The 19,035-nt window shown below is 42.4% G+C and overlaps 1 protein-coding gene across 1 annotated transcript in view; it reads right to left on the bottom strand.

Annotated features, from left to right (window-relative positions):
- Nucleotides 1-18,817, bottom strand: part of calcr (calcitonin receptor) — a 34,990-nt gene extending 16,173 nt beyond the window's left edge. Inside the window, exons 1-14 of the mRNA XM_008289269.1 lie at nucleotides 18,773-18,817; nucleotides 15,653-15,803; nucleotides 15,274-15,381; nucleotides 12,146-12,231; nucleotides 11,906-12,047; nucleotides 11,660-11,770; nucleotides 7,265-7,377; nucleotides 6,625-6,694; nucleotides 5,267-5,377; nucleotides 4,659-4,771; nucleotides 4,205-4,370; nucleotides 3,992-4,102; nucleotides 3,796-3,908; nucleotides 2,238-2,329 (exon numbers count right to left, since the gene is read on the bottom strand). Of these exons, the coding sequence (XP_008287491.1) occupies nucleotides 2,238-2,329; nucleotides 3,796-3,908; nucleotides 3,992-4,102; nucleotides 4,205-4,370; nucleotides 4,659-4,771; nucleotides 5,267-5,377; nucleotides 6,625-6,694; nucleotides 7,265-7,377; nucleotides 11,660-11,770; nucleotides 11,906-12,047; nucleotides 12,146-12,231; nucleotides 15,274-15,381; nucleotides 15,653-15,803; nucleotides 18,773-18,817 (1,532 nt within the window). The remainder of the gene's footprint in view (nucleotides 1-2,237; nucleotides 2,330-3,795; nucleotides 3,909-3,991; nucleotides 4,103-4,204; nucleotides 4,371-4,658; nucleotides 4,772-5,266; nucleotides 5,378-6,624; nucleotides 6,695-7,264; nucleotides 7,378-11,659; nucleotides 11,771-11,905; nucleotides 12,048-12,145; nucleotides 12,232-15,273; nucleotides 15,382-15,652; nucleotides 15,804-18,772) is intronic.
- Between the last annotated feature and the right edge of the window lie 218 nt (nucleotides 18,818-19,035).

A 19,035-nucleotide genomic window follows, 5' to 3' on the forward strand; every position in this document is an offset into this window, starting at 1 on the left:
CTGGATTGCCTCTAAATGGTCTGTTCTGTACATGCTAGAAGTGCTGTTAAATAATGCATAATGGATCCCAAGGGTGCTTTCTCATTAGCTTGGCTGGCCACTCAGAATTAATAGCATAATAAAATGCATGGCAGGCAAAGTGAAAGCATCTATTAGAATCAGAATGGTTACAAGTCATTCATATTAGCACCTTTATTGATGATAATGGCTAAATAACGTTTTAATTTCACAGCAGCAATCAAACCGACTGCAGCTCAGAGAGGGTTTGAAGCTGAATGGATATATATATATATATTTTTTTTTTTTACAGAGTATAGCCTCCTATAAATATGCCTGATACAGTTAAAGAAGTTACATTAATATACCGCTCATGGCCAGTTTTATCTTTGATGAGTCATAAAACCTCCTGAGACCGACGAAAACAGGAAGAGCACTAAATTTCCCCAAGCCAGAGTAAAATAGCACAACTTCACTGTCTCATTCAGAGGCCATGGTTTCCTCAAAGAGACATCCAGACATAAAAGGAGCGGCAGGAGCTGCTGAACGCTTATATACTCTGAGTATTTCTCTTTTTTTTTTAATCTAAAAGGGGTTGTCAAAACACAGACCGAGTCCTTATGGCAACGTTGTTTGAACCGTCATGGAGTCCTAATGTCTCTGGATCACACTTTCAACCTTCCCCCTGTTCTTTCCACAGCAAACTGGAGTATTTTTATCTAGGAGTCCTGACAGTGTTGATGTAGAGTTGTAAATAACATGTAGAGTAGTGCAGCGATACACCATCACATACCGCTGTAAGCTTCACATCTGGATCTTGTAATGCAAACTCAAGCCTCCAGTATGTTAAGTGTTTTGGCTATAAATACACTAAGTTATGGTTAAAAAGAAAACAGAAATGACTTTCTGAGCGAATATCTTTTTATTTATTGCGGTATTAATTTGTGAGGACTTTAATCATGATGGATCGTGAGTGGCGTACTGAATTGCCGCGGAGCAGAGTTGGGAGACTGACTCTCAGCGGGGCGCAGGGTTTTTGTGTGATTTTGCACCTGCCCTAAACATGGCCTTCAGATTTATGAGCGTGTATAAAACTCCGCAGCGAGCTGATGGCTTCTTACAAGATCTGCTCTGGATAACAGCTGTGTTTAGGAGGTCAGAGAGCTTCAGCACGTCAAAATTTATGACCGCAGCGATCACCAGCAACGGGGCCAACAAAGCAGCATTTCTAAATATTGTTATAGACCATGAAGAGCAGTTATTTTCTCTCCTATGCTACGTGTTCAGGTCTTTTTCACAGATGTCCGCTTCAGTCAAACTACTATAAAAACCTTATTGTGCCGTTAAAACTAATGCTCTTTAAGTTCTGGAGACGGTTAAATAAAGTTTTAGGTGCAGACTTCTACACAGTCCGCTAACTTTTTTCAGGCTTCATCATTTCCAAATTATACATACATTAACTGAATATTATGCCTCCTTTTCCCTTATCCACTTGCTGATTCTGAACTCTTATCTAATTGAATTTCAACAGAAGCATCTCACTTAATTGTGCTCTCTTTCCCTCTGGGATTAAGCAGTACATCGGGATGAACATTCATAATGAGCAATACACTCAGGTGCACACGTTTCTAATAAGAGCAAAGCGCCAACGCATTCAGTGGACGTCACAGCTCTCCAGCGAGGAATCCTAAATATCCATGAAATAAATGTGCTTCACAAGGAAGCCAAGTTGGCATGAAATTAGTTGCGTTGCGTATAAATTACACCCAGTGAAGCAGTGGAGCTATTTTCAGGTCGATAGCTTGCAATAATTTGTGACAGTGAAGATATTAATAATTTGCTTGTTACAGTCTTTAGTGTTAATTTAATACTCTGGCCATCTCTCACCACCGCAGCTCCTTTTAACACTTAATGTTCGCCTCAGTGAGCAAACAGTTAACACCGACAAACTCTTTTGTGCGGCTTTGATTTATAAAGTTTATTCTGCTAGTTGGGGCAGAAGCAGAGATTTTGCTGACTCGAAATAGTACGCAGACTGGAGCAGTGCTCATGATGAGTAAGCCTGACACCATCTGTGTGCCTGTCAGATGCACTTTTGATAGTGAAGATGGCTGAGCCCGTAAGGACTACCAGCGATTAATCATCGTTGCATCATCAAATCAGTATCTGCAGCTGCAGCTACATTTTTAGACTGTTAAAATCGTATGTGCGGGGCAGGAACATCATACTGAATTCATTACCTGAAGTAGAAGAAGATGGCCAGAGAGATGAGCAGGGAGGCGATGGATAGAGCATGGCCCACAATAGCCATGTAAAACAGGATGTACGCTGACTGTAAAAGAAACACACACAAGATCAGAGATAGCATGTGTGACAATAGTACAAGTTACAATGAAATAACTTACACGTGTTGCATTTTGTGAAAAAGCAAATATCAACGATTTTCATGGCACAGATGCACTCTGTACACAACATTCAGCTTCTCGCATTCGGCACTAAATGATTTTGCTGCTCAGCTAGAAACCTTGCATGTGTTTGCAGCCTGGGTTTTTATATTTATTGCGCCGAGCATCATTTGTAGAATTAAAATGTCCCTATTTACTTTTTAAATAGCAGAAATGCAGAACCCTTACAAGCAATCAGACAGATTTTTAATGATTCTCCAGTTTCTGTTTAACTGTATTAACTTAAACACAATGGAGGAAGAATAACTGAATTACAAAACTGCTTTTTTCAATCAATTTTAAGGAAATTTGTTTGCAAATATCTGACCACTGTCCTCTTTACAAAGTAGGTATATTTTCTGTTAAAATGAAACCTAGAAAAAAAAAAAAAAAAATAATTGTCAATTCTTTTTACAGTTCGGACAAAAAAGTTAAGATGCAGTAATAAAATCATACCACAAAAAGGACTACTTGTGATAAATGATAATGACCAAACAAGAGATCATATCATTTGTTAACGGAAAAATGAAGTAGAACCACACCAGAAAAGGCAAAAGATTAATGAAAGAGTGGAATGAAAGTGATAATAAACTGCTTTTGGTGATACAGGGTCAACAAATCCAATCCTTCAACGGATACCACTACACTAATGTTTATAAATGTCACTCGATAGTGTGAACCTTGTTTGTTGAAGGAAGAATAAGAGGTAGAGTTAATATTGGTTTGGCCATTTGGAATATATTTAACTACAAAAATCACTTGTGTGTGTGTTACTGGTGTCTCCTTTAGCAGAATATTGAAATGAGCTGCGTGGTGTCGCGGTCCAGTGTTGATGTAGGAAATGCTGTTAGCAGCTTGGCACTGCAGCCTGGTGCTGTTAGAGATAAGCAGATTATAAATATGTGATGATGTCCACACAGGGCTGTTAGTAGGGAGACTTGTGCTGGCTGTGTGGTCTGGGGGACACAAGGTTTCGAATAGCTCGATGGTTCTGTTCCAATAAATGCAAAGTCTGTTTGTCCAGAACCTTCCTCTTGTGAGATAAGAACTTAGTCATCTCATTAAAATGCAAATAACAACTGTGCAACCAGCAACCTTTAACCAAACTACACCGTTAGGCCTTCTTTTCTTTCACGCTGCATCCAGCTGCCATGAAATGTTACTTTATATCAGTGTGGGGGAGCAGTGCATCCTGGCAATCTTTATACGTAACTTGATCACAACCGCACATTTCCACTTTCCACATTCACTCCAGTCTGCCCCCCAGCACAAAAGATGCAATTATGCTGACCCATCACACTGTGGCCACCGTGCAGCAGTTTTATGATGGATACTTTATCTTAAAGAAAATTACCTTCAGCTTCGCCTGAGTGTTTTCATTGCAGAGTGTGTAGTTGGACCAAGTCCTGTTGGTGTCTGGGTGGCGAAACCACTGCCCATCCTCTCCGCAATACTTAGTCGCCTTTTCTGGAAAGAAATAATCACGCAATAAATCTATTTCTTCAACTCAGCAGACCCTTTTAAAGAGACTCCTGAGTTTCTTTGTTTACCTGTGGGGTCGAAGTCATCGAAATAGTTTGGGCAGTTTTGGGAGGTGTAAGTTCCAGCCGGAGTGTCGTCCCAACACAACCAGCCGTCCCAGTTACGACTGCAGTACAGCCCTGCAGAAACCGACAAAAAGCCACGAGGAGAGTTTAACATTCAGAGAGGAGAGGCGCCAATAGAAGAAAGCCACAATGAGCCCCAGCAGATTTTATCGCTACCTGATTTGTTATAAGGTGAATCTCTATTCATTTTCTCGAAGCACTTGTATTGGCTGTCGAGGATTTTTTTCCTCACTCTTTCCTGCTCCTCCCGATTCACCAGGGGACTGACCGTAGCCTCGTTCGTGGACTCGACCTCGGCGTCCCTGGAGAACTGGGCGGCTGCCTTCATCACACACACACACACAGAGTTGTGATGAGCCAAAGTAAACCATGAGTCAGGAGGCTCAAAGCGTTGCATAATCGTGTCACAGTGAGAAATGAGTCGTGCTTTCCGCAATAATGGCGACCTAACAGATGAATTGCTTTGCAAATTGCTGCTTTATTAACGCAGTCACTACTTGAATTAAGGCTTGCTGACAGGGATCTGCGACTTGACGACAGATATTATTGTTACAGTACTCTGTTACCACTAAACCCCCGGCTCCATGTTGAAGAATAAATAATACATTACCTTCAGCCTCTCCTTCGTGTTGACAGCACAGAGTGTGTAGTTGGTCCAGGTCATGTTGCTCTCTGGATGGCGGAACCACTGCCCGTCCTCTCCACAGTACTTAGTCGCCTTTTCTAAAAAAGAACAATTACACAATAAACATATATCACTGCAGTACAATGTAAAACTCTAGTGTAGTTCATTTTTTTTACTTTAATAATACATCCATTATCTATTCCATTATCTACACACCGCCCAATCCTCATTAGGGTCGCGGGGGGGCTGGAGTCTATCCCAGCCGACTTAGGGCGAAGGCAGGGGACACCCTGGACAGGTCACCAGTCCGCCACAGGGCCACACCCAGAGACAGACAACCAAGCACACTCACATTCACACCTATGGACAATTTAGAATCACCAATTAACCTCAACATGTTTTTGGACTGTGTGGACCCGTAGAGAACCAACGCTGCACGGGGAGAACATGCAAACTCGACGCAGAAAGATTCCGGTGCCCCCACCGGGACACGAACCGGCAACCTTTTTGCTGCGAGGCAACAGTTTTAATAATACAAATAACAGAAAATCCAATGGGGGCAAACAGGATTTCAGCACAATCATGTTACTCACCGGTGGAGTCGAGGTCCGACAGAAAATCGGGGCAGTTCTGAGAGGCCAAGGTTCCCGCCGGAGTATCGTCCCAGCACAGCCAGCCGTCCCAGGTGTGGCTACAGTGCAGGTCTGTAGCACCAATAAAGCCACAAAAACATCATAGCATATATGTTTGCAGGTCTTGTTTACAGAGAAACCACATCACAGTCTCATATACCTGTGGTAGAGGGAGTGCTCAGATGTTAGATGTTAATGTCATTGAGTAAAAATACTCTCTTCTGCATGCATTCAGATTTTTATTTAAGTAAATGTACAAAAGTCTCAGCAGCAGAATTATACCTAAAGACCCTCAAGTGAAAGTACTTAGAATGCAAACTGACCTCAGGTTGAGAATAATGTGTATTATAATATTGGATTAGAATTAATAATGCAGTCACATGTTCATTACTTTATTTTTGCAGCTGGTAAAGGTGAAGCTGATGTATTGAGTTTATTTCCTGCCGTGTAGTTTGTCGTAAAGTTTCACTCGAGCCTCTGAACTTCTGAGCAGTTTCTCGGTGTGTTTTTGTTCCCGTCACATCTGTCACTGACTGTGGGCTCATTTTTCACAGTAATATAAAGTCTTGCACCTCTATGGAAACAGCACTACCATGTATAGAAGCAGAGAGAAGTCAAACATCGTCGCTCCTGCAGTTACAAAGTCATAAATCACAACGGAGTAAAAAAAGAAACTTGGATTTCTTTGATTAATTGTTTCACAAAAACTAAATAAACCTGGAATCAACATGTACAACTGGAGGTGTTACTAATACCAGAAGAAAATGGTCACTCTTCATATTATAGATATGTTACTGCTTACATTTTTTCTTCTTTTTATACTTCTCTACTATCTGCTCTGTGCAGTTCAGCCCAGTTTAGACAAAAAGTCCCACAATTTTTGGTGACAGCTGAGTATCAATGGCTTCAGAAGCATGAGAAGTATCTGGTTAACATGATTGTTTTAATAATTTTTGTCAATTTATTTACTTTAAGATGACATGCCTTCAAATCCGCAGTGAGGTTCACAAGATTAATATACTGACGAAACATCACTGTGATCTTTCCAGCAATAATACATCATTATATGTTGATTATGTTTTGTATTATTAATCTGAATTTGCGAAGTAACTATTTATAAAAGTTATCAAATTATTGCAGCGGAGTGAAAAGAACAACATTTGCCTCTGAATTTTAGTGGCACAAACCACAAAATGAAAGTACTCAAGTTTTTGTGATTGTGATTAAGTACGGTACTTGAGTAAATGTATTTAGTTACTTTATACCGCTGTCAGAAAAAAACAATAGAAGCATTCATTCAAAAGACAGAATCAGTTTACCTTCTTTGTTAAAAGGTGGGTCCTGGGTTTTTTTCAGACATTTGTATTCATTCTCGAGCATCTTCAGCTTCTGTGGGGGGAAAAAATCAAAGTTTCAACATTACAAAAAGCTGTACAGACAAACTGTGGAGTGACGAGAAGTGTAGCTTAACCATCACCACATGTCCTTTATCTGCATGATAAATACACATCAAACTGTTTATTACATTAACACGAAAACTTGTGTTTTTGCTCAATAGCGGAAAAAAACAATTCAACTGTTTGCATCACTCTTTTTGAGTTAGGACGACTTTCAATGGATTTATGTTCAACTCTACAATCAAAGGTATTTTTAATTTCCATGTTTTAACCATCTGAAATTGTCCTTTCATTATAAGGTAGAGGAGGGGATTTGAACTCCTTAACTCAGCATGAAGAAACATTATCAAAACTACTTTATTAAGTTACCTCAACTTCTGATTAGTTTTACATCAACTAATGTAGAAATTTGAGTTCATGTAGTTACCAACATTACTATGTGAACTCAACCCTTTAAAATCATGTTTGCAATTTTTTTCAATTTATATTTTTATCTTGCAACCATGCATTTAATCAAGTAGTGAGAATAAGTCCTGTGAAATGTTTTTAGAGTGTACATTACCCTCAGCCTCTTCTCATGGGTGGTTGGACAGAGTGTGTAGTTGGTCCAAATCTTGTTGCTCTCTGGATGGTGAAACCACTGGCCGTCTGCTCCACAGTATTTAGTGGCCTTTTCTGTAAAGAATGATTAGGTAATGAAGTCCACTGTCTTAAAATACAGTCAAAAAATCGTATGGTGACATTGGTTCTCTGAGTGAAGAGACTATCTGTCCATACAAATGGGGTATGACTCCCCTGCTCGTCAGGGTCATGCCCACAGGTTATCTATAAAGCACCTCTGATGGCGTGGATTCACTGATAGTTTTGATCAAAACGAGTGTCAGAGCGGCCAAAAGTGTTTGAAAGATGGTCTCTTCACTCAGAGAACCAAGTTTAAAATTTAACCTTACGTTCTCTATGGTCTCGAGACTATTTCTCCACCCAGTTATGTTATAGATGTACAGGGTAACTCTTTAAGACACTCTGTGAGGAGCCGGTGCATACCAAGCCACATGTACATGACAAACAAACTATTTGCAAATGAACACTTATTTACATACCAACCAGGCTAAGGACCTGCACAATGTAAAGACCAGGCCTTAGAAGCAGAAGGGCTGCTTAGGCCAGTCCGCAAGATATAAGACCGACCCCGGGGACACTGCTAAAGGCCAAGATGAAATGGCCAAACTTGTGAACAACGTGACCACTCAGATCAACCATCAAGCTGCTAAGCTGACCATGGGAGGCAATGGAGGTGGACAGAGGCCAGGCCCAGCTATCCACCGATAAGTCACACCCAGCACCCACTTCAAAAGAGGGCCTAGCTGCTATATTCATTTAATGGATCTGAGATAAAAGTGGACTGAGATGATTGTGTGGCTGCTGCACATGTGGCAATGACAGAGGCTCCCCACCATGGGACCCACATGGTAGCCACACCACAGGGTGAATGTGCTCAGACCCAGGATGACTGGTACACCTGAGGAAACACATCTGCTGAATGGTGTCCACAATCCAGCAGGACAGACGAGACTTCAACAAAGGTCTGTCCAAATTACTGGATTCAAAGCAGATGAAGAGCTGGTAAGTCTGTGGACAGCCTGTCTGCACTGGATGTGCTCCACCAAAGCCCAGATAGGGTATTGCAAACAGGTGCTGGTCCGCCTGGTCTTCTCTGGAAGAAGCCAGTGGCCACAGCTCAACCGACTGAGACAGGTGGAAATTATATGAAGCCTTATGCAGGAACATCAGGATGGGACGAAGGACTACACCTAACCTCTCTGGCAATAACCTGTCACCATTGGCTTGGCAGAGGTGGTGGCCAGCAGAAATACAGTTCTACGGAAACCCCTTTTCAGTAACAAGAGCGAAAAGAGGGGGATGCTGAAGGCCATTACGGACTAACCCCAAGATCCATGGAGGGACCAGGATCTAATCCTGTGTGGCCACTAGACTTCACAGGGTAGAGGCAGACTTCCCTGTCTCAAGCTAGAACAGTCTGAACAGCAGGAGTCACTGGGCTGTGCTGAGTAGGGAATCACCCGTATTCAGAGTTGTTTGCGACTCTAAGTAAGCTGAAGAGAGCGTGAACCCTCTGCCACAGTGATGTTGTCAGCCTGCCAATTGATAGGTGTTGTAGTCACTGCCATCTTTCCTGGCAATAATGTGCTGACCTCACAGTCTGCCATTAGACCCTTGAGCAAAGACAGAGACCTGAATTAGCCTAAGAATGTAGCCAGAAGAGACTGATGCAGGATTAGAGGATCTGTCCCCTTTCTGGAGTCAGGGAAGAACCAAGTTCAGAAATGTTGTCACCTAGGGCTGCCACGGACCAAACTTTATAATATCAAACTGCTGCCCCGAGCCTCGTATGTGTTCCAAGAGGACATCCATCTGACAGCGGCATCACTCCTGAGCCCATGCAGGCCAGCTGAGGAAGGGGGTAGACGCTGTCAGCTGTCCCAGTCTGAACTTGTCACAGATTACCGCTGAGGGCCGTAGCTGCTCCGGGAAGCAACCCGCTCCTGGGGCGTTTGTTTAGGTGTCTGCAGAGCAATGCTGGCTCAGCTGGAGTAATATATTCGCACCCACTGTTAGTTGACAGAAAGGTTAAGGGTCCCACCAAGCGTATTAGCTCCATGAGCAATACACCATGCAGGAAAACAGCTCTTGCCATATTTTGTCACTGTTTTCGCTCTGTGACGTGCAGAAAAATGGGGCAACCTGGACTTCTCTGGTACATGTAGGCATTGTGGACCAGTCCATGCAAGACTGTGGGCTCTCTCTGGATAATAGTGCACACTGGTGACCTAAATACACCTATCATGGGCTGTGTCTGAAATCCTCCACTCACTCCTTACTCCCTATATAGGGACCACGATATAGTGAACTATGTAGGGAGCACCTTGGTAAAGTAACATTTCAGACACTACTCAAGCTATTATTTGCGTTGCTCGTTAGCCACAATTTGTGCCGCAGCAGCGTCGTGCAAACGCATCAAATTCACAGTTTATTACGTAGCTAAGAAACGGGTAACATAAAATTAAAAACATAGACAGGAAATTACATACATTTTAATGACATGTTGTCGCGCTCTCGTTAGTCTAATTTGCATTTTATTTCGCGCAATGCATGATGGTCCATATTGCTTGGTTAGTGACCATCGGCTGTGCGGTACCTTTTACGGTGCATTGAGGGACATTTTGAGTGCACTACATACCTGTAACATACCTATACACGTACATAACTATACAGGGTATAGTGGGTGATTTCGGACACAGCCACTGTCATCATCCAAACCATGGGAATTTACGACCCACACAAAAAATGTCCCTGGTGGGTTGCCATAGTTGAAAATCGCACCTTCACACCTTTCCAGGGGGCGGGGCCTGGCAGCGACGTGGAGGTGAAAACTTGCTTGTTTACAACCAACTGTGTGGGAATTCAGTTGGCTTCATGCTGCGTTAACTCTACTGAGGGAGCTGCCGAAACCAAGGAGGCACTCTGGGACTCAGAGAACCGGGATCGCATGGACAGGTTCAGGAGAGAGAGAGGAAGAGAGGAGACATCCGCTGGTAGCCGACGTGATGCTCAGCGCGCACCACTGACTGATCACCGCAGCATCCGGAGAGATGAGTCACGGATGGAGGAAAGTTTCCTCACCCACCGATGAGCTGACCGGGAAGTCGGCGCTCAGCAGGGATCCCGCCCAGCAATGCGCCGGTAAAGAATCTGAGTCGTGACGAAGGCCGGATGCCGGCTCGGCTGGACCGGAACAGACTTCCACCAGCTGTGAACGTTAAGTCTGCGCTCAGCATGGATCCAGCGCGTCAGCTGCACCCCCGCAATGCACTGGTATTTGAGATTACAGCCACAGGAGGCTGAATACATCTAACAACACCTGAACAGGGAAACAGCAATCTGGGGAGGCTGCCCGCAGACAGACGCCCGAACCTCAACAGGCAAACAGATACATCCTGTATCCCACACACAAACAGAACATCTTTAAGCTTTTATGGTGCAAGTGACCATGTTTGGTAACTTCCTTGGACGTTCAATATGTCCACCCTGTGCCTCTCCTTGAGGTTGAAGAACCATGAGCACTTTGATTTAGTTTTTATATTAGTGCCAATATCACTACCTTACGAAAAATATCACGAAACAAATGTTCCAGGCACTTTGTAAGCGCCTTGCTACTGGTTTGCATTGAACTCCACTTTGATTTATTTTTTGAGATTAGTGCCAACACCATTACCACAAGAAGAAGGTAACTAAATGAACTTGCCAAACACTTTTACTTTAAGTTACCATGTATCGCAATTTTATTCATCTTGATTTGCAACAAGTCACAAAAGTAAAAATATCTTGAAATGTCCGTTAATAACACCCTAGAGTTGAAATTTTCATTTTCCAAGTATTTGAAGGAGTGCCCTATAAAGGGTTAAACTAGTACAGATTGTCACACTGCATGAATGGAGATCAAACAATCAGTGAATTCACACCAACACGATGCTTTATATGTAACCTGTGAGGCGTGATCGGGCAAGCTGGTGTGTTTTAAAGGAGTCTCCAGTACCCTGACTAGCAGGAGGTCATTCCCTGTAAATATGAAATATGTAACTGGGTAGGGTGACCAAACGTCCTGTTGTCCCAGGCCGTCCTGGTTGATTTTCTTTATAAAATGATAAAAATGTTCTGGTCCTGTTCTGGAGGAGGCATACTTGAAATGTATTGAAATTATAAGGCATCTTTGAGTAAACTTCAAGTATCATTTGAGTATCTCATTGCCGGGCCGAGTGTCCCGCTTTAGGAAAATATGGTCACCCTATAACTGGGTGGAGAGATGATGGCGATCAATCGATGCACTCCCACGTAACAAACAAGATACCAGTAGAGCCTCTTAAACCTCACCGCTCACCTGTGGGGTCAAAGTCGACAAAATAATCAGGGCAGTTTTGGGAAGCGAAGGTTTCCGCTGGAGTGTCGTCCCAGCACAGCCAGCCGTCCCAGTTACGACCACAGTACAAACCTGCACATAAAAAAAAATAAAAAACATGTTCAGGCTTCTTGTTTGCATGTTTCTATCATATAGGAAACATTGGCATAAAAAAGCCCAATAATTGGTCGACAAATGGAGTTCTATGGTGCATTTCAGTGTCAGTACCAGACTTATTAAAAGGTGCATCAGTCTTCATTTTCTCTCTGCATTTCTTCTCATTTTCGAGGATAATTTTTTCTGCGTTAACCTCTGTGGCCTCTGTGGTGTGCTCTCTTGCAGCATCCCTTAAAAAATCAGGGATTTCCTTCTGAAAATAAAAATGAAAGATTAACTTATTAGTGTATATAGAAACCAATACAAGCTTTGTTTTGTTCCGCCAAAGGAAACCAACCAGTGAACACAGACCTCTGATTTGTCCTTTAAAGCTGCTCGACAGGTAGAGCCAGTCTGGACCCAGTTACCTGATATGTCACAATATTTGGTCACTTTTTCTGTGGAGAAAAAAAGAAAGAAGAAAAAGACACATTGGCAAGTTGACAACAGCATAATCCATCAATAACCGTCCTGAAAGTTTCATATATGATATTAAATTACTTCCAGGCACAGATTACTGCTTCTGTTTATTTAGTAGAGAGTTCAGCAGAGAATCTTTGTGTTCTTTGGCTTTGTCTTTCAGCAGTAGTATGTTGGCATAATCCAAACGCATAAATCGGACCCTGAGTCTTGGCATTTCCAAACAACGGCGATTAATTTTACTTGGCACACGACGTTAAAAGTAATGTCAAACTGAAATTTCCACCTTTTTTTTCTGGCAAATTCTCAAATGTCAGACTTAAAACCACATGTACTGGAGGAGCCACGACTGGGCTAAGAATGAGATCGCATCGCTCCCGACAACAACAACTGTAGGCCCGACTGCTTAGCCCTCTCTGACAGCTCATCAACTGCTCAACAACCACCTCCAGCTGTACGTCTCCCCCCCGAGGCCTCATAGCAGCAGCAGCAGCAGCTTTTAAAGGAGCCATAGGGGGACTTTAAGCGTCGCAGGCATTTTGGGGAAGATCCTTTATGATCCATCTCTAACAAAAACACCTTCCCCATCCATCTCTCTGACTCCAACTTCCCCGCATTTTTAATTTTTTCTCTTTTCCCCTCCACATACTCCTCATTCATCTCTCTGTCCTCTCCCTCACCTCCCCTCTCTTCATCATATTGCATCTCCTAAATCAGACACGACTTGACTCTGGATTTCTTCAACTAGACATTGCTGAGAGTTGCATTACTCACAATGTAAAAACTGCACATACTGTGGAAAATAGTTATGCGGCAGTCCAAAAATTAAGTGTACTTACATAATCGAAGCCCACGGTCACTTTCGATGCTAATAAATGTCTGTTTTCATTTTCCTCTGGCTGAGGTAATAGTCAGAGAAAATCATTTACCTTTTATCTCATGTACGAAGCTTGTCTTTGCCTTCATGCTGATGCTGCAGCTGGAATGTTTACCATGTTCTTATAGTAACACTAATCACAAATTACAGCTGAGTCTTTAGTTTTGGCTTTGGATTGCTGTAAATGAAAAGTCAAAGCCTACGCAGGTCGTATGGAGAACCAGATTTTACCGCAGCTACTCCGGTAATTTTTGAGACATTTCACTAAAGACCAAAATTGTTAACCTGGTGACACCGAAGAAAAAGTTGAGCTACATTAAGCTACATTTCCTCAGACGTTTAGTGCCTGTCAATCCAGTGAAGGCATTTCACTGGATTGGAAGTGAAAGTTTTGACATGCTGGTTGTGCTGCATTAAGCCATAAGGATTTATCTACTGAGCCAACCCTGTCTTCCAAAAATTGAAGTCCTATACAACTAAACTGCATTCTCTGTCATTTCATAAAAGAAATATATTTTCTGACAGAAAGTTAACGGTATGACCGAGTGGGAAACCTTTCCACAGCCACAAAGGTGTTAATTATGGTATAAACTGTCAGTGGACAGACACCAAGACTAAACTGTACGAGGTGTTTCAGAAAAGTTTCAGGACTGGTGTCACAAAAGATATATTTCAAAGCCAAACTACAAACTACAAGTTTTCCCCTTTGAGTGATCCCCCTGGAGTGTAACGCGCCTTCTCTGCCACGCCGCCATGCACTCCTGGAAGATTTCTTCCAAGATCCTTTGCAGCTCCATCGTCACAGCCATCTTGATGTTGTCCATGGCTTCAAAACGGTTCCCCTTGATGACCCCCTTGAGCTTGAGGAAGAGGACACACAGAGCCAGGTGGGGTGAGGAGGGAGGTTGCTCCAGCACAACAATGTTCTTCTCAGCCAGAAACTGTTGGATGCTCAAGGTGTTGTCATGGTGAAGCAGCCATGACTTGTCCTGCCACAACTCTGGCCTCTTCTCTGAATGACGCAAATGGCGCAGGATCTCTTTGTAGACGTGATGGTTGATCGTCTCCTAGTTTGTAGTTTGGGTTCGAAATATTTCTTTTGTGACACCACTCCTGGAATATTTCTGACACACCTCCTAAGTACCTGATAAGTGGCGTTGTAAAAACACCTTCCTCTGTTGGTTCCAGTTTAACGTAGATGGACTAAAAGGGACCTGTCTTTGGTTCAGTGGCTACTCCTGTGCCTTCACTAGTGTCGGTTCTGCTCTGTGACTTCTGACAGTGGAGCCAAAGCATAAGCTGTTGGAGATGAGTTTATGTTTTCTGTATCTCATGTTGAAATTGAGGTGGTTCCTGTATTCCTAGAGAGCAGAGTTACCTCGGTATCTTGTAATACTCCTGCATCATCCAAAAGGTGTTCACCACAAAGTGTGAAACAACATGTCGGTGTAGATCCTGAGTCAACCAGGTCAAGACTACCTGAGCCTTATCAGGTACTTATTATGCAGTCTTGAGATCTCTTCACAGAAAGTCTCACCAACATTAACACCGTGAGTCATCCCTAACCTGGCAAGTTCACAAGCATTCACACCTCAAGGCATCTTGGGTTAATGTGCTTGTAGCTGTGGGATTTAAGGGTGACAAAATATATGTGGGACTGACTGATGGGGTCAGTCAGTCAGAACTGAGGAAGTCTCCTGGATGAGAGGTGTAATGTCCTGAAAGCCAACTGCCTTTTACTAAAGCACTTCGGATTAGCCAGTTACTATGAAGCCTGAACGATTTAGACGATGATAAGCAGCTAATGCGAGTGTTGCCTCACTGCTGTGTTTAAGCTAACGCAATACTTCTGTTTCAAAGTGAGCAGATTCATGACATTAAGTGAATTTCTGTTATGATCTTATATTACTGTTGCTACCATTTGTGCATCTCTTGACTTATGAGGTGTTACAAAGCTCTACATGCAGCCTCAGTGAACCATCTTTCCTCTCACTGTCTCCACCACACACACACACACACACACACGTTTACCTCATTTCCATGTGTTTCCTGCTGATTTTAAAAGTTATGCAGAAAACCCACTCAGATTCCTACAAATCTCACTTCAGCCAAGTTAATGATAAAAAGTTCAAAACCTCCTTACCGGTGGATTCCAGGTCAGGCTGATCTGGACAGGTTTGTGTTACAGACGTCCCAGCTGGTGTCTCATCCCAGCACAACAAACCATCCCACATATGACCACAGAACACACCTTCAGACAGGAAACACAGAGAAGCAAAGTGACTAAACACACTTTTAACTGTCTACAGATGAATCAAATAATTCCTCGACACGATTATAACCTTCAGCGTCCGCTTAAAAATCCATGTTAAGTCAGTCGTGCTTGAACCACTGCTGGCAACACCGCCATTATCTTTAACAAGAGCGTCAGCAGTATTCTTATCCCGCTTACAAGCTCACTACATCTCCCAGAGGTAATCGATTTGGCTTTAAGAAGGCTGAAAATAATTCGGGCCTCTCACCGGTACTGTTTTCTTGTTGATCTTTGTTGGACAGCTCAAGACATTTGTATTGACCCTGGCTCATCGCCTGCTCGCTCTGCCCCTCTGTAATGCCCTGTCCGGGCCTGAGCGATGGCTTTGAGATTGGCTCAGTGCCTGCTGCTGCCTTGCGCTGTGGAGACAACACGATGTTAAGAGTTGAGAGGAGGAAGCACAAAAGCATGTAAGTGTAGCACAGAGTGTTACTGTGTGTGTTTTGTGGTTGCTGCTCTGATTTAGATTCCCTTAATAAGTGTAAATGTTAACTTAAATGGGAAGCTTAGCTAAAATTGCTCACAATTTTATCGTGCTTAGATACAGATATGCGTAAAAAAAATCTGAATGGAAGAATGCAAAACTTCTGGAGCATCTTCAAAGCTGATCTGATGAAGATTTCACCCGCAATTCGTTTAACTCGTTAAAGCGGGAGCTCACAAAAGAAGCTAAGGAGCCGATTTTCTCCAAATGAATCCTATCGCCGCTCTATTGTTTGTATTTAGAGGTAGCATTAAACCGATGAAGCCCGCTGTGTGAAATGCTGATTCTGATAATGCTGCTCTCTGAAGGATAAAGAGTCCATTTCGCTGGGACTTATCTTCCTCTTTTTTTTTTGGATGAAAATGAAACCTTTTCGGAGTGCCAGGCTCACACACTTGCATTTTCTGAAGTATCTGAGGAATTTTAATGCATTGCCTGGGAGATTGGGTCCACACGCCTTATCGCAATTGAGATGCTCACCCACATTCCTCCGACTCTTTGTAGAGGAATTCTCCACTAGATATCAAAAATATCACTCTTACCTGCCCAATATAAGCAAGTAAAAGAAAAAAAAAGTGATTTCTGTGAGAACGCTGATGTCCCATGTAGCAGTTTAGCAGCCGTACATATGATGTCACTCCAAGCATTGAAGTAAATGACGTCATACATACGACCACCAGGCCACCACCAATATCAACAGCAGAGCTCATTGAGGGAAAAAAAAAAAAAAAGGATCTTCTGGTTTTCTCCAAAACCTCACATCGTCCCCACCTCATCTCACAAGATAGATAGAAGCACAGAGGCACTGATAGTTTATCAGTTTGCAAAAATGCCTCAATGATGACGTTGAACAGCGAAGGAGACTGAAACTTACATTCCACAGTGACACTGAAAAACGGTAAAGCAAATGTTTTCTTCTCATAAGGTCCAGTGAGTCATGACTGAAAAACTTTCTAAAACTCAGTCGGTTAATGAGCTTCTGGAAGTTTAGAGCCTCGTGTCATGAGTGCTATTCATCATAAGGGACTTCATTAAAGCGGTCGCTGTAATTTGTAAGGAGAACCATCAGGAGCGACATCAGTTTAAAGTTCGATTAGTTTAATTGTTATACCTTCAGCAGGCAATTCAGTGTACATTCAAATGACAGAAAACGGCGCCACAATGCGTCGCCCCTGAGTGATTCATCTGAGGCGTCACAGTTGTGTTATGATCTTTGACTGATGAAAACTGCAGCCCCATTAAGCTAATTGATGCCATTTCTCAATCACTGGAGCACATTGTAATTATGACTCAACCCTCTAAGTTGTAATGAAATCAGATCATGGGCTCGAGAAGAGCCTCCGATTGAGGGTCACGATCTTTATTAAAATCTTTATGCTGGAGGCTACTGATGAGATGCAAAACAATGGGAAGCTTAATGCCAAATGTATTGTATGCATGAACATATAAGAGGGTTTGAATGTACCACGGTGTAGCTGTTGTGATCAGTACAAAGTGCAAATCCCAGTAAAACCTTACACGGGTACATAGAGTTTGTATGAGCTGAATTTGTTCTGCTAAGGTACACATGTTCTACTCTCGGTTTACTCTTTTTTGGTGACAAAATGAAGGAGAAAAACCAACATAGTGTCTTAGCAAGGTGTTGGGCCACCATGTCCTGCCAGAACAGCTTCAGTGTTCCTTGGCATTGATTCTCCAGGTCCCTGGAACTCTACTGGAGGGATGAAACATCATTTCTCCCAAATACATTCTCTCATTTGGTGTTTTAATGATGGTGGTAGAGAGTGGTGACTGACATGTCGGTTCGAAACCTCCCATAGGTGTTCAACTGGATTAATATCTGGTGCATGCAAAGGCACATTTTTTTATAGTCATCAAAGCATTCAGGTTGCCCTCGTCCAGAAGACACCACTTCTATCAGGATAGAAATGTCCTATCATTGGATATTGTATTGATTTGCAGTGACACTTCCCTCTAAGGGGACAAATGGAACCAAACCATGACAGGAATATGACCCTTATCAGCTTAACACAGTCACTAGATCCCAGTTCAACAGAAATATTAATAAAACAACAACAACAAGCAAACAAGCATGATGAGACCTGTTGACAGGTATTTTGATTTTGACCCACTGCTCATCAGCAAAGTGCTCTAAATTGTCTAGGACATTTTTTTTTTTTTTAAATGACTCTTTTCAACCACAATTCAAAAGCAATGTCTTATTTCACTAAATTGTAATTTAGCAAATTTTTACTTATTATTACTTTTTTCAGCTTCTGGTTATTGAAGTGGGAATTTTGCCTTTTCTTTAATGGAAGGGGATGAATAAAGTTGAGGATGACTGTATGTGAATCTAATCATATTGGTTAGCATTGGTGTCCCTTTTCCTCTATGACTTGCAATGAAGTGACAGAAGTGTGATCCTTCTCCGTAGTGCAGCAACATGCATAGTAAGACCCTCTACAACTGCACAGTGACGTATTACAGGAGCAGAATTTCCCTTTTGTATTCAGAGCTCAGCACGCAGTGATCGTCTGCATAAAAGTGTAAGGACACAGTGAGAAGGTGGCACAAAGAAACACAGTCATGGATGATTTATCTTTTACCAAACAAGCTGAGCTAATTATAAACTATAATTTGCAAAAGTGAAAATTAGTCCTGAGAGTTAGAGATTTTCGCTGATTAAAGAAAACCACTAGACCACGAGATATTACAAGTCCATTTAATGAAAACTGATTCCCATGTACAGCATATATAATGAAGAAAAAAGAGGAGAGAAACAGGGCCTTTAGACATTTACCCTTACAGCACATCCTTTCTGTGAATAAATAAGTGAGAGCTTACCACCAGTAGAAACCAAAAGATCCAAAAGGAGTCGGCTAACCTCATATCTTCCTCTCACAGGCAAATCTCTGGGGAGAGAAGAGAACAACAAGGTAAACCTATCAGAATAAAATAATTTGTCTACCGTGAAAGTGACTGGGTAAACAAACATTTGGTTGTTTCAAATCAGGATTACGGCTTCTCGGGAGAAAAGCAGCCACGGCAATCATTCATCTGAAATGCAAAACACTGCAGCAGAAGCACTGCGGGTTTGTGACATTTCA

Source organism: Stegastes partitus, unplaced genomic scaffold (genome assembly GCF_000690725.1).
Source record: "Stegastes partitus isolate 25-593 unplaced genomic scaffold, Stegastes_partitus-1.0.2 Scaffold603, whole genome shotgun sequence".
Taxonomy (NCBI): domain Eukaryota; kingdom Metazoa; phylum Chordata; class Actinopteri; family Pomacentridae; genus Stegastes; species Stegastes partitus.